At 41.9% G+C, this 15,858-nt stretch overlaps 1 protein-coding gene across 1 annotated transcript; it reads left to right on the top strand.

The window, feature by feature from the left end:
- The first annotated feature begins 5,330 nt into the window (after positions 1–5,330).
- FAM222B (family with sequence similarity 222 member B) lies at positions 5,331–8,604 on the top strand. Its single transcript, XM_089682877.1, has one exon. It carries the CDS (start codon positions 5,340–5,342, stop codon positions 7,194–7,196), a length of 1,857 nt encoding a protein of 618 aa, XP_089539003.1. The 5' UTR covers positions 5,331–5,339; the 3' UTR covers positions 7,197–8,604.
- The last annotated feature ends 7,254 nt before the right edge of the window (positions 8,605–15,858 follow it).

The raw sequence follows: 15,858 nt of genomic DNA, 5'->3' as shown, positions 1-15,858 counted from the left end.
CAAATGTATAAAACTTTCTCCATGGTTATTCCCTCTAACAGTGGATGCCTGTTTTAGACCGTGTATGGAGTAAATATTTGGATCCTTATGCTTCAGTTGCGATGGCTTGTTACAAGCTTTTAAGCTCATGTCCTACTTTGGCCTGATCTCCACACAGATGTGCAGGACTCTGGTTGTACTGCTGGAATGCTGATGGCGTATCCCAAAATGCATCTTACTTGGCCTTCAAGGCATGGCATCTCCTCGATCCTGCACTAGATACCAGGATTTGTAAGGTCTTGGCAGGCCAGAGCGTGCTATGGCCCTATACAGATTGGTTCAATCATCTTCTTCCTTGACCCCCTCTCCATCTTCCTCTGCAGTAGGTGGCCTCCGAAACCTGACTGAGCCTGTAGATCTTCTAATTCCTCTGAATAACATGCACACCAGTTCTTTGTGTAGGGACTACATATGCATCGTGGAAAAGGGCTCTTGGGTGACCTCCCTCTCTGGCACTCAAGTGCTCAAAGCCATCTCCTCTCCACCCCTCTCACCTGCCGCCTGCCTCTGGTGACCCTTCGGTAGCCTATTCTAATTTCCCTGCGTTTTGGCTAATGACATTTCACCTTCTGCATGTGTGTGTGATCATTTCAGCATCGGTCCCCTTGTCCCAGCTGTTATAATTTGTGGGGCTGGCCTTCCTCCTCCAATGTTCCCTGTCTCTGAAAAGTGAACAGCCTTTCATTGTACGTGATCATCCTCGGGGTCCCCTTCTCTCCAGAGTGACTCCCTGACCCACAAGGTTGACCAGAGTAGGCTTGATCTGCTCCCCTGTTTGGGCAAGGTTCCAGATCATCTGTTTTACTTGGGGACTCCTGTTGCCTGTTGGGCTCAGCCCAGTGTCCTCTCCTGGCACCTCACTGTGACGTGCTTATGCACGTCAATTTGCTTTATGGAGCCTTGTAGTCAGTACACTTTTTTGAAAGGCCTGACTCCTGTACTATCTGTCAGGTATGGCAAGTTGGGCTCCAGTGTTGGTTACCACCTGTCTCCAGTGGGTAGTGGTTCACCTAAAGTCATCCTTGAAAAAAGCCCTACACTTGGAGTACAAGTCTTCTGTTTCCTTAATGTCATGGAAGATGTCCATCTTTTCTCTCATTAAGAGAATGTGCAGTTTAGAGGGAACACCCCTTCAGGATGGCCTTTCCTACAATTCCTGCCCAGCTTCCTTCAGCCCCCAAGCCTCTTTGGGTGACTAGGGCAGCCTTTTCTGCTGTCCCAGAGGAGTTCCAATTTCTGGAGTAACCCATTCCTGTCATTGGATCCCTTCATATTTGGGGACCCTACCTTGACAGTTTCCTGCTTTGGATTCTGTTGAACACCATGCAGGTGTTGCAATGCCTTTGTCTCCAGGTGGGAGTCCTCCCTGTGACAGAAGTTGCCAGACTCCTGTTCTGTGTGATGTAGAGAATTGTGGCCCCCCTTGGATGATTCTTCAAAAGGCTGCAGACTTGGAAGCTCGCTGTCCTCGGTAGCATCTGCACTGAAAAGAGCAACTTGTGAGCCTGCTTGCACCTCAAATTCTTGACCATGGAGATCTGTAAGCCCAGTGTGTCTTTTGGGTTGGTAGCAGGCAAAACACCCTAGCCCTCTATTTTTGCAGGTACTATACACAGCTGTCTTTGTCTAGAGGACCTACTGATACCTCTTCTCTGTGGGATTGGTCCTCCACCTTTTGGCTGTTTTAGCATCCCTTGGTGAAATTCCACAACGTGTCATCCTGATACTGTTCCTTTTCAGGCTGATTTCTGAACTGACACATGGTAGTAGCTCTTTATAGTTTAGGTTAGGGGTTTCAAGCCTTATGCACAAGGTTTCAGAATGTAATATGACATGGTAGTCACTTGAGAGGATTAATTTAACCACATGAATTTATAGCCAAATCCATGTTTTGGCAAATTGCTGCAATGAATTGTAAGTCACAAAGCCTAAACATAGTCACGGCCAAAAATGTTGGCACCCCTGCATTTTTATCTGATAATGCACCACTTCACCCAGATAATTGTTGCAGTTACAAATGTTTAGGCATTCTCACGTTTATTTATTTTCTTGTATTGTTATGACACAAAATAGAGAACCAAAAAGCCAAATCTGACACATTCCACACACAACCCCAAAAATGGACTGCACAAAATTGACACCCTCAAGTTAATATTTGGTAGCACACCCTTTGGAAAATATAACTGAAATCAGTCGCTTCCTGTAATGATCGGTGAGTTTCTCACACCTCTACTAGAATTTTGGACCACTTTTTCACCAACTGCTCCAGGTATCTCAGGTTGGAAGGGTTCCTTTTCCAAACTGCTGTTTTGAGATCTCTCCACAGGTTGAGATCTGGACTCATTGCTGGCCAGTTCAGTACTCTCCAGCACTTTGTAACAATTTCTGGGTGCTTTTTGACATGTGCTTTGGGTCATTGTCCTGCTTTAAGACCCATGACCTCTGACTGAGACCCAGCTTTCTGACACTGGGCCTACATTGCACCCCAGAATTCTTTGGTAGTCCTCAGATTTCATAACGCCATGCATATGGTTAAGATGTGCAGTGCCTAAAGCAGCAAATCCTCCCCAAAATATCAGTGAACTTCCACCGTGTTTGACTGTAGGGACTGTATTCTTTTCTTTAAAGGTATCATTGCTTTTTTTGAAACCAGTAGAATGATGGGCTTTACCAAAAAGCTGTAATTTTTGTTTCATCTGTCCACTTCATTCTCCCAAAAGGACTTTGGCTTCCTCAGGTACGTTTTGGCAAACTCCAATCTGGCTTTTTTATGCTTCTGTGTCAGCAGTGGGGTCCTCCTGGGTCTCCTACCATAGCGTTCCTTTCATTCAAATGGTGACATATAATGTGAACTGACACAGTTGTACCCTATGCCTGAAGGTCAGCTTGAATTTGTCCAGAAGTTGATCTAGGTTCTTTAGCCACCATTCAAACAATTCTTTGTTGCAGTCTTTGATCAGTTTTTCTTTCGTCCACGTCCAGGGAGATTAGCTACAGTGTCATGGGCTGTAAACTTGACAGTGCTGCGCGCAGTGGACACAGGAACATTAAGATCTCTGGAGATGGACTTGTAACCTTGAGATTGTCAATGCTCTTCCACAATTTCTGTTCTCAAATCCTCAGACAATTCTTTGCTGCTCTCTCTTCTCTAGACTCTATGTGGCACACAGAGACAAACCAGAAAGATTGAGTCAATTTTTCCCCATTTTAACTAGTTCCTGGTGTGACTTCAGCACCTGTTAGTACAGGTGAGTTTAGTTACAAATTACAGGAGCGTCACAAACTTGGAATGCAATTGCTTACATTTTTACATGGTGCAAATAATTTTGTCCCGTCCATTTTTTGGGTTTTTTGCGTGGAATGTGTCAGATTTGGCTTTTTGTTTCTCCACTCTTTTGTCATTCCAATACAAACAAAAGAAATAAACATGAAAATGCCTAAACATTTGTTGCAACAATATTCTAGGTGAAATGGCGCATTATCTGACAAATGCATGGCCATATTGGGTTATTATAGTTAATTACTGGGTTTGTTTGCAATAAGAACCACCTCTGTGCTTTTTTTTTTTTTTTTTGTTATACAGTTGATATTGACTTTGGTATCTGTAATTCCTATTGTAGATTGTAAATATTGGGTAAAATCAACTCTACACGGTCAGACTACAGTGTTTATAGGACACTGGCAGATGTTTTGTGGCTGAAAAACTATAATTGTAATTTTGTGGTTAGGCAAGTTATTGTATCTAAATAGGTAGTACAAAGGACTACCAAGACAGCAACCAGTCAGGATTGAACATTAACCACCTGCCGACTGCTCACAGTAAACATACTGTGAACAGACAGGCAGGTGCAAGTACTATCACATACATGTACGTGATTGGCCGCCTGCTGGGTTTGGGGGGCACGCATGTGTGCCTGCTGCTGACCCATATTGTGACTGGACACCGCATGAGTTTAGCATCTGATTTCAGCCAATCGGCTCTGTCCAATCAGTTTTTTTTGTGTTTACAAAAACACAGAACTCTGTACAGGCAACAGTGATCTGGCAGTAAAACTGACAGATGGTAAAGTAATAGCAGCACACGTTGCACAGTGTTAGGCGCATGTTTAACGCTTTGCCCCTAAATGTTCACCCCTTCCAAGCCACTGATTTAGTACAGTGAAATTGTACAGTATTGGCACTGATCACTTTATTGGTGTCACTGTTGATGTCAGTGTACCTCCCAGCCAGTGTCCGCACCAGATTGGCTGCAACCTAAGTCGTTGATCACTGCCATTACTAGAATAGCATCATAGCTGCATAGGTTCCAGAATATATACCATAGTTTTAGAAGCTATAACTTATATATATTATAGCGTCTATAAACTATGGTATATATTCTGGAACTTATGCAGCTACAATGCTACTCTAGTAATGTCAACAGTGACACCAATATAGTGATCAGTGCCAGTAGTTCTGGTAGAATACATTGTGGCCTAAATTTTATGAAGCAATTTGATTTTTTTTTTTTTCTTTTGATGTTTTATTAGATTAGAAATATTTTTTCCATAATTTGTTTTGGTCTATTTTCATATATATGTATATATAATAACCCAGTGGTGATCAGCTCTATTTGTGTGAAAATAAATAAATTTAATTTGAGTATATTGTTGCATGACCGCACAATTGCCAGTTAAAATAGCGCAGTGCTAAATGGCAAAAAAAAAAATGCTCTGGACATGAAGGTGGTAAAACCTTCCGGAAGTCATGTGGTTAAATGTGGTCTGTTTTTGTAAAGTTTTTTTTTTTTTTTTTTTTAAAAAGCTGACTTAGTTTTGCATCACTTTTTTCGGTTTGCTCTCAAGTGTTTCAAGAATATTAGGCAGGCAATAGGACTGAAAATTAGACACTTGGAAGTTAAATTCCTCTCAAAGCTTTTGTGAGTGCTCCAGGAACCCTAAACTTGTGGCATTTTCTATGCCTCCCTATTGGCCTTGATGGTGGAGTACAGAAAGGGAGTTAACAAAATTTGTCTAACTTTGTGGCTCCTTTTTGAAGAAGCATAAGGCATGTACAGAATCCTCTTGTAGCTAAATTTTGATTTTAGTTCTTTAAAGCTATAAATGTTTATATTAAAGTCCTGAGAATTGTATGAAAATTGAAAAAAAAAAAAAATTACACCATTGTATATCAGGCTAAAGTGTGTCAAGTATATATAGTTCTCAGCGTGTTAATTTTTGTTCTTGTCCCCCCTTAAAAGCTTCATAATCCTTAACTTGGTTTGTTTTTGTTATTTTTTGGCAGGGGATACTACACAGAAGATGAGATCTGCTCAGCATCCTACTCCAGCAGAATTGGATGCTTATGCTAAGACAGTTGCCAATAATCCCCTTACAATAAAAATTTTCCCAAACAGCGTCAAGGTTCCACAGAGAAAACATATACGTCGCACCGTGAACGGACTGGATACATCAGGGCAGCGTTATAGTCCGTATCCATCACAGGTCAGCACAAAGACTGGACTTCTTGCAATTGTCAAGTCCCCTGCTAAAAGTGTTTTGAAGGGCTTTGACGGCAACCGTGCCCGCCTCTTGCCAGACTCCATGATGAATCCTCCCTCTGCTCCATATGTTGCACCTAGCACTTTAAATCACCCTCAGGGGCTTACCCGCCCCCAGCAAGCCCTACAGCATGCTCAGACTCTGCAACATGCCCAGAGTATGCAACAACAGACTTTGTCACACTCTCAGAGCATGCCTCCTGGACTGCAGCACCCACATAGTCTGCCACACCCTCAGACGTTGCAGCACCCCCAAGGCATGCCACAGGGGTTGCAGCATTCTCAGGGTTTGCAAAATACGCAGAGCATCCCACAGCCGCAGACCCTTCAGCATCCACAAAGTGTGCAGCATGCACAGAGCATACCACAGCCACAGGCACTGCATCATGCGCAGGGAATTCCACAGACAATGCCACGTCAGCAGAGCATGCCACAGACTCTGCAGCACCAACAAAACCTCCCTCAGGTCCTGCAGCACTCTCAGAATATGTCTCAAGCGCTGCAGCATTCACAGGGAATGCAGCATCCACAGAACATAGGGTCACAACATGCCCAAAGCATGCCCCAGCAGTCAACTTTACAGCATGCCCCTGGTGTTGCACACCAGACTCTGCCACACCCTGCTAACAACATTCTGCAGCCTGGTTTACATGGAACTCGAAAGATGCCTGATGCAGATGCCCCTCCGAATGTGACAGTGTCTACCTCAACCATCCCCCTTTCTATGGCTGCAACCCTGCAGCAAAATAGACCACCAGACCTTGGAAGCATTGTACACCAGATCAACCAGTTCTGTCAGGCTAGGGCTGGCATAGGCACTACCTCGGTTTGTGAGGGACAGATTGCCAACCCCAGCCCTATTAGTCGTAACCTGCTTATCAATGCAAGCACCAGGGTCTCTACTCACAGCATCCCTATGCCTTCCTGTGTTGGATCAGCTGTAGACCATGCTGCTGCTGCTGCTATTTCCTCTGCTGCCTCTGGGAATGTCCCCATGGTGAACATGAGCAGAGTTCCCTCTTCATACCCTGGTGACCTGAAACCTATGTCATGGAACCAGCATCAGCTGGCACATCTGCAGCAAATGTGTGGAGAATCTGCAGTTCCCCCTGGAAAACACACTCAGAGAGAGATTGCTGCGCAGGGCTTTCCCGGCAAGCAGAACTACCCTCAAGAACTGTGCATGAGCCAGTCTTTTGGCCTGAAACCCCCCATTGATAAACCTACCCCTTCCCCTCCTGTGAATGGCTTGCCGGGTCCTCTGCCATATACTAATGGACATTATTTTCAGCCCCTATGGAATAACATTCTGCCTACTCCAAACAGCGACAGTTCTGGATCACAGGACCTCACCATGCCTTTCCATGGAGCACAGGCTGCTGGTGCACCCTTGGATTGTGCTGGTGGTACTCACTATAGAGCAGTTGGGGGCGGATCTTCCAGCCAGAATAACGTGATGCAGACCATGGATTACCTTTCTGGAGCGGACTTTCAGCAGTCCTGTTTTAGAGATCAGAGCATGGCCCCCCTTGGCAAGGTTCAGAGAACCCAAATGAGTAGAGCTCCTGAGCCAGCTGATAGTCGAAGTATTCATATTCAGCATCCAGGGTATAGGTAGGCTACAGTCAGACTGCAAATGAGAGGGTTTAGTCTTAAGTGATTAGCAAGGCTCTTGTATCCTCTTCAATTGCCAAACTTGTTGTGATCATTATATGCAATGCAAGCCAATTGGTGCTGCAATTCTTTAGGTTTAGTGTACTTTTTTTTTATTTTCTTTTTTTGTATCCCTTACAGTACTGTTGTCAGTGGTTGTGGAAACTGTGTTGCCTTCAATTTTTTTTTTATCTTCCTGACACTGAGGGGCTTCTATATGCTGCTTTGTTTTTATCTTGGGAACACTAAGCCCTAATTCGTGTTATGCCTTGTTCTCCCCCCCCCCCCTTCCCCCATAACTCTTGCTTCAGGCAATACAGGTTGGAGAGGTCAATCTCCTCTTTAGCACTGTCAGGGAATTAGATACGCAGGATCCACAGATCCTAATATCGATGTACCTCTGTTCTGCAATCTACTGGTATCTTTGTGCCATTGAGGAAAAGTAACCTCATTGTATCCCATATTTGACTACTGTGCAGCCAAGAAATGCAATCGGAATGCACACAAATTTAGAGAAACCATTAAAATGTCATTGTTTTTAGCCGAAAAGAGTGTATTTCAACAGTGTTGTATATTAGGCACTTTTAAGCTAAGAACCCAAAGGTCCTTCTGGTTTACAATGATTTACAGACTTGCAGCCCCTGCTTGGTAGCTTTTATTCTGTGCACATCAGACACAATATCTTATCTCTATGTGCTGGTTTTCCATGTTGGCTTCTCACTGGAATCAGAGGCTACTGGTGTCCTGCCATGGAGAAGTAACAAGTGTAGGTGAAAACAAATGTCCTAACTGCCTAGGGTTAGCATATATGGACACTTGGTTCAAATGCTTATTTGAATGCATTTATGTTCACCAAAGGTTCAACAACTCTGCTGCTTGGATGGCTGTTTGAATGCTTCAGGGAACGAGCATTGTACCCCAGGTTGGGAAAAGGATAAAAGCAGACAGGCATTTGCTGCAATTGTGTACACCGCTTTCTATGTTTTCTCTTAGGGCTCGTTCACATCATGGTGTAGACATGTCCATTTTTGCGCACTCGTTCTGCAAGGGCATAATCAATTTGCTATGTGCCCTGTTCACACCACAGCATGTGCAGATTTTTTCTGCGCAGGAATTTGCAATGTGTATAAAACTCATTGGAGCGCACATGGAAACTGATGTAAACAGATGTCTCTGCAAGTGAAATCTGCGCATCAGTTTCCATCAGTTTTTCTGAATGTATGGTGTGAACGAGGCCTTAGGGTTTAGTAAATTCTGGGTGTAGTATCAGCCAAGTTCTGTTCTTCCTGCATTTTGAAATGCGCACAGATATCTTTTGTGTATACAATTTTTTGTGTTAAGGACCTGGATAAGAAGTAAAGCAGTTTTTAGTACTTGAGTTTATCATCCGTTTTCTCACCTAGCTTTTATGGTGCCTTAAATTGACTTGCAACAAAACAGAACCGTTACACAGTGCGACAGTTTAGCTTCTAAATTTTAAAGACATAGGCATGTTAAATAGTAGTAGCTCTTAAAGTTTGTCGTATATAAAGGCAACCTAACTTTAGGTTGCCTATATATGCTTAATTATTACATGTTTATGATGTTACTAAATCAGTGGGTGGTACACTTTTGGATCAAGTACAAAGCCTACTATTTCAATTAAATGTCTCTCGTGTATAATAGAGACCAGCAGCATGACCTGTAGGTAAGTTGTACTTTGTCAGTCATCCACTGGCAGTATCTTTCTTTCTCCTCCTAGATTTCCCATTTATTTTACCTTGCAGAAAATACAGCTTGACACCGTTGGCATGTAGATTTGCTGCTTTAACATGTATATTTGCTTTAAAGATGGGATGATAGACACTAATCCTATTGGTAACAGATTATTTCGTAGCTGAAGCAGCCATTTTTGGCAGTCTAAAATGGCTCACCAGAGCAAATAAAATCACTCTGATTGGGCCATAAGCTGTAGAGAATGGTTGGATGTGCAGGCACAAGCTGACCGTCCTTAAGCACGGGTGGATGACATGCATGTGGACGACTGCAGTACCAGCTTAGTTATAGGGCACATTTACTAACTTTGCATAATTTCCCTGACATGTTCGGCAACTGTCTTTGGTACAGAGGCATCCTGAATGTCCAAGTTCATGACACTTTAAGAAATGCCTTTTTTTTTTTTTTTTTTTGTCCTTTTTTATTGGATCCAGGAGAAATGCACACCTGACAAGTTTAGATTACAAATCGGTTCATATCCTCTGCTTAGACCAGAGGAACATTTCAAATGCACACAACATTTTAATAATGTAAGTGTGGATACGTGTTGCTGCCACAATTGACATAAAGCTAAGAGCAATTTTACATTACATTCACCCACACTTAACCATCATTCCTTTATAGTCCTGCTTATCAAAAGAACTGAATTCCAAGATCTACCTGATCAAGTGAATTTGTGTATATGTCCAGTAGCATTTGAGAATTTCTACAAAATTGGGGGTATGTTTTATAAAGCTGTTAATGTGACTTTCACCAAACAATTACTGGCGGTTATTCAGTCCATGTTATTCAAAACATGTAGCAGGAACATTTACCTGCAGTGTATGGTTGGTGAATGTCAAATTTCAATGTTTTATTAATATACCCCCATTTAGTGACTGTAGTCCTAATAAACGGCTTAGTCTGAAAGGGCTCTCCTGAAGCTGGATATACACTATAAAAAATGCAGACTTTCATTAGAAATTTTTTGATTTAAAAAACATTTGTTCAATTTTCTGATCCTTAGTGGGGTCAGATCAGTGTTTTTTCAGTGTCGGTGACTAGAACATTTTGAAGGAGCAGGATGGAGAATTTTTCTTGTCAAAGGCAAACTAAATTTTTAATGGCATTTGTTAAGCCTTAAAGCGTACTAAGAGTTTTCATATGCATGTTTTACAAACATTCCTTTAAAAATCTACTAGTGTATACTCGGCTTTGTTGCAGTAACAAGTCTGATTTGTGTTTTTTTTTGTTTTTATTTCCTTTCATTTTGAACAAAGTAGAAGGGCATTGAATCACTGACAGGGAAGAAATCCCTTCCGTTGCTGTCAGGAAATCTCTCCAATGGTGGCACAGACTGAAACAAAATGAAATTATGGAAGGGATTGAACTTGTGAAGTTATTACTGTCTGACTTCCTACTCGGTGATGACCGTTCTGCATTTCTTGTCTTGCTGTCATAGGATGGGAAATGGAATTGGGTTTTCAGGTTTAAAGGGATCGTTCATCATTGGGGAAAAAAATTACTGTGCAGTCAAAGGGCCCCAGTAGTGTTAAAAAAAAAAAAAAAAAAAAAAAATGGAGGTTCGCTTACAGGACATACTGGTAGGCGAAGCCCTGCTTCCCCCAAAGCCTGGCCCAAAACTACAGTCCTTCCCAATCTGCCCATCCCAGCAAATATGTTGTGATTCTTTGCCTGTTTTAGATTCTGCCAACATCACAGGAACGAATGTTCTCCCTTGCAGCTATCATTTTGTCAGCCAGCGGGACAACTGGATGCAGCTGCTTTCCAGGCTACCATTTCTTACCTGGCTTCTTTGATTTTTCAGTCAAGGGATGTCAGGCAGGAGATGGCAGTCAGGACCACCCACTGAGAGAATTGTATCTAGTTCATCAGGTGCAGCCTAACATTTATACAGTGTATGGTCAGATTAACACGTTGAAGGGCATGAATGTGAGAAAGTCTGGGGGAGGAAATATTACCTACAACCCACCACATTCTGCCATGAAAATGTTGTGACTGAGTCGTTTGTCTTTTAAGCATTTACAGTATTCATTTTTTTTTTTTTTGTAGGAAAAGGACTGGGATGTAGGATGAAAACTTCAGAATTGAGCCTTTAACCCTTTGGGGTTTCAGAAGCTGGGGTTTAGTGTCATGTGACACGCAGTCACAGCTGTCACATGATCGGGAAAGGTCCTGATCGAAAGAGGAGATCGGGACCTTTCCTTGAGTACCGGACATGTGTGCTAGGAGCATGTGCTCTCAGCACTTTTTTTTTTTTTTTTTTTTCTTTTTTCAATAGAACACAAATATGTGGCCGCTTGTCGTCTAGGCCCAGACGCCGGGAGGCCGCACATTTGCGTTCGGCTGGGGTGAAGAGGTTAAAGTCTAAACTTCTCCATGTTTTTGTAATCCCACTAGTGAATTGACCCTTGTTGTAATATCACGAAGTGTCAATTTGACCCTTAAGTGTGCTTCAAAGTTCCAAATTGATAAAAGTATACAAAAGAGGGATCTGCAGACTACCACCATTGCTGTGCTCTCCTGAAAATTTGTGGCTCTAGAACATAGCATGACTGAGGTGTTCTGGTGTCATGTATGTTTTGGGTCCGTGACTTGAGTCAGTATTTTCAGAAAATCACACTGGTAGCTTACATATTTCAGTACGATTTTCCTTTTTATAGCTCTTAAAATAGCAAGTTGTGTACTTGCATGCAGATGGTCTAGATTTCCTTCTGTGTTTTTCTCTGTAGTTTTTTTTTATTTTTTTTTTTGTTTTCTTTTATGAAATAAAACTTCAGCCTGCATGTTTGTAGCATAGTCACCTTTGTGATCACTAAAGAATGACATGAGAAACCGTTGCTGGTAAAATAGGACAGTGATCAATCTGGATTGCAGGTTGCTATAATCAGAAGTCACCAAAAGAAAAAGATTCCCACTTTTTTTTTTTTTTCTCTTGAAGTTAAAGCAGTATTATAAAAGCAAACCTTTATTATATTGCAGCTTACCAATTCTTAGATGGCTGCATTAGTTTCCTTTTTTGGCTTGCTTTTTTATTTTCATCTGGTGTTTCAGCTAGCAAGTCTGCTGTGTTTCAGAAGCTCAAGCTTTCCAGCAGAATGTATTAGCCTGCATGAATGAGAGCAGTTATTTACCACTGGCAGGGGTGATTAAAATGATCAGTTTTTTTTAATTTGTGTAAAACCTTTTGTAATCAGTTATGGCAAAAAAATATTTTTTTTTCTTTTGGGATAAAGTGCTAAGGCTGGTACACACAAGTCAAATATTGGCCAGTTCAACAGAAACTGACCGACTTTTGGCCTGTGTGTACAGCATCCTGTACGTCAAGCCAATCCAATGACTGGCTTTTATTGAACAGGCATGCTAGAAAACCAGCATCCTATCAGCACTTGCAGCCAATGGCTGTGAGTGCTTATCAGTGTGTTCTGGCGGGAAGGGGGGGATGGGGGAGATACAGTCCCTCTGTCAGAACACAATAGCTCAGCGGAGGAGATTGCTGCACAAGCATTGCTTAGATTGGAACCCTTCTTAGGTTTTTTTTTTTTTTTGTCCAGTCTGCTGGGTTGAATGACACAACCTATCTGTGTGCACCTATCCTTAACAGGAATTTGGGTTCAATTTATTTGTATTCAAATCTGCCAATACGTTTAGCATTCCAGTCCCCCCAACTGAAAGTGCTGCTGTGTCCTGGCTCATTCCTCCAAAGTGGTGTCTCGCTAATACAGGTGTGTTACTGGCCAAATTACCAGGTTGAAAAACCAGGGAAAAAAAAAGCCAAACAAAAAAGGAAACTGATACAGCCACCACATCTAAGTGGTAAGCTGCGATATAAACTTTTTTGGGTTGAATACCGCTTTAAAGGGACACTAGACCTAAAATGCACAAATGAGATAGTGTGTTTGTTTCTCAATGAGTACCGTAGTCCTGCCTATACTGATGTTTCTTTGCCCAACGTTTACTTGCTGTTGGGTCCCTCATTTACTATAGGGAGAATGCAGGTGGAAATACAGGTGCTTGGGGCAGCTTTAGGAACTGCTGTATGCAGATGTCTCACCAGCAGGGTCCTTTAAAAGATTATGACAGTGGTGGGGGTCAAAGACTAATTCTGTTTTGGTCTTTGCAGCTTTTGCTTTTAAAGAGTTTTCCCACCGTTAAGCTAAATCTGTATACTCTACTGGAGGTCAGCTTCTTTACCATCTTCTTTCCTCAACCAACATCTGAATTCAAACGTTGATACTACATCAAAGCATTCTGTAGTCACGAATATCTGAATGGGTATATTTCTCCATGCAAATATTGCCGCTATGACAGCCCCCTTTTCTGTTAACATTTGGTTTGTAATAGGTGGGGCCAGTAGTGTTACTAAATGGTTTATTAACCGCTTCCTGTCCGCTCTGTAACAGATACTGCTACAGGGCGGCACGGGTGCGCAAAATCAAGTGTGTGTGTATACACACACACACACACACGAGATTTTGCATTTCCAGATAGGGGGCGCATCGTACCCACGCCGCCATCCGCGACTATCAATCACTGGGTTCCAGCCGGTGATTGCCGAGGATCTCCGGGGAGGAGAACTGTTTGCAAACTAAACAGTTCTCCCTGTCAGCTCATTCACACTACTTTGTTCTCCGTCAGCTCATGTACACTGCTTTGTATGTATGCAAACACAGGGCCCCATAGTGAAACGCACACAGTTAACCCTTTGCCCCTCATGTTAACCCCTGCCTGCCCAGTGCCATTAGTAGTGTCATTTTTATTTTTTTTAAGCAGGTTTTATCGGTGTCACTGGGGATGTCAGTGACACAGTCGGCTCCCCCCAATGTCACTGCCTGCCGCAGTCCCAATGTGTGTATATACTGCCATTTGTAAACGCTATAACTTTCACATAAACCAATTAATGTACACATATTGGGATTTTTTTGTAGCAAAGACATGTAGCAGAATACATTTTGGCCTAAAATTTATGACTAAATTTTGATTTTTTTTTTTTTTTTAACTGGAGATGTTTAATAGCAAAATGTCAGATATATATATATATATATATATATCTATATCGCAAAAAACCTCACAGGAGATCAAATACCACCGAAAGAAAAATTTGTGGGTGCAGCGTTACATGACAGCGCAATTGTCAGTTAAAGTGCACAGCGGCCTAATCAGAAAGGGGGGTAAATCCTCAGGAGGGCAAGTGGTTAAATGGTAATCTAGTAAATGTCCTTGATGGCCCATTTACCCCTTGTTTACTTTTTTTGTTTTGTTTGGTGTTTTTTTTAGTTTTTGTGCTGTTTCACTTTGAATAGGCCCTTTAAAAAGCCTTTCTGCACAAAAAACTGTTTGCACTTCATGTACATGTGTTTCAATGCTCTGAAGTGCTGGTGCATTGGTTGACACTGTATATGTTCATTGGGGTGCTATTTTCATTTGTAGCGGTGATGCAGGTTTGAACACTTATTAACATGCATGTGAGTTACATGCATGTATCTCCAGGTTCTACAGAGCATCGTAGAAATCAGAACAGTTGGGTACACTTGGTGCCCTGTTGTGTCCTGGCCTGTCCCCTCCCACACCTCACTGGCTGTTAGTAAAGCTTTGTCACAACTGGATAGGTGCGTGAGGGGGGTGAAGCCAAAGTCTGTGGCCCTGGAAGTGATTTGCTGCTCGGGTAGAAGAACATCCGAAGGCATCTCTGCACGTGTCTAGGAGAGGTGTCTGCTGTTTTTGGTTCCATGCACACTAGGTTGTTTTTGGTTCCATGCACACTAGGTTGTTTTTGGTTCCATGCACACTAGGTTGTTTTTGGTTCCATGCACACTAGGTTGTTTTTGGTTCCATGCACACTAGGTTGTTTTTGGTTCCATGCACACTAGGTTGTTTTTGGTTCCATGCACACTAGGTTGTTTTTGGTTCCATGCACACTAGGTTGTTTTTATTTTTAGCTCCTAGAAGCTGTAATCAGTATTTTTCTTCTGCTCCTAGAAGCTAAATAATTGTATTCTGTGTCCATACACAGTCTTTAATGTTAGAAGCATTTTGTAAGTTTCAGTGTTTACGAGCAGAAAAAAATTACTTTTGTATTGTCTTTGGGAGTGTTTCCCTGCAGAAAAAAAAAATTTAATGCTCATCAACACTACAAAGATGCTCTTAACCACTTTTTTCAAGCTCCCCCCCTTTTTTTTTTTCTTTCTTACTGTACAAAAGGTTAATAAAACGCTAACACTTCTACATGCTACTGAAATGCTGCCAAAAAACGCTATTTATCTGCTTTTTTTATTCAGCGTTTTTCCGGGTTTTTTGTTTTGTTTTGTTTTTTAATGCTAGTTTGCATGGAGCCATATAGTGTTATACATAGGTTTAGCACAAAGTGACTATAGCCATTATTGTACCTACAATCTTACTAGAATGACTAGATCGGATGGATAGCCTTGGTACACATTCACTGGAGGAAAAGTAAATTGGCTGTTTTGAGGATATGGAGATTGCAGAGTCTTAGCTTTCCACATAACAGCTTTATCTCAAATGCATATTGTGCCTTTAAAGATAGTGGTGAAGAAATTCAGCCAGCAATAAAAGTGTATTGTTTTGGTTGGGGGGGGGGGGGGTTAAACCTGACTATGCCAACTGAATGCTTTTTTTTTTTTTTTTTTTTTTTAAATGTCAAAACTGACAAATTTGCCCCCTTGTTTAAATACAGCTTACATTGAGATCTCTACAAATAAGGCACACAAGCTTTTTTTTTTTTTTTTTTTTTTTTTTTTTTTTCCCTCCCTCTTTAATATGTTTACATGAAACTTTTAATTTCACTGATCACAAAAGCTCTAGAAGCTTAAGGAGCTTGTGGATTACACTGTGAAGTGCTGACACGGCATGTG

This window comes from Staurois parvus, unplaced genomic scaffold (genome assembly GCF_062004578.1).
Source record: "Staurois parvus isolate SC_StPar_1 unplaced genomic scaffold, SC_StPar_1.0 ptg000299l, whole genome shotgun sequence".
Lineage (NCBI taxonomy): Eukaryota > Metazoa > Chordata > Amphibia > Anura > Ranidae > Staurois > Staurois parvus.
Note: the sequence above shows the minus strand (reverse complement) of the source record. Positions and strands in the feature narration are given on the sequence as shown.

Excerpts from the sequence above, each read along its gene's own strand:
- FAM222B (XM_089682877.1), top strand. The coding sequence starts at position 5,340 with ATGAGATCTGCTCAGCATCCTACTCCAGCAGAATTGGATGCTTATGCT.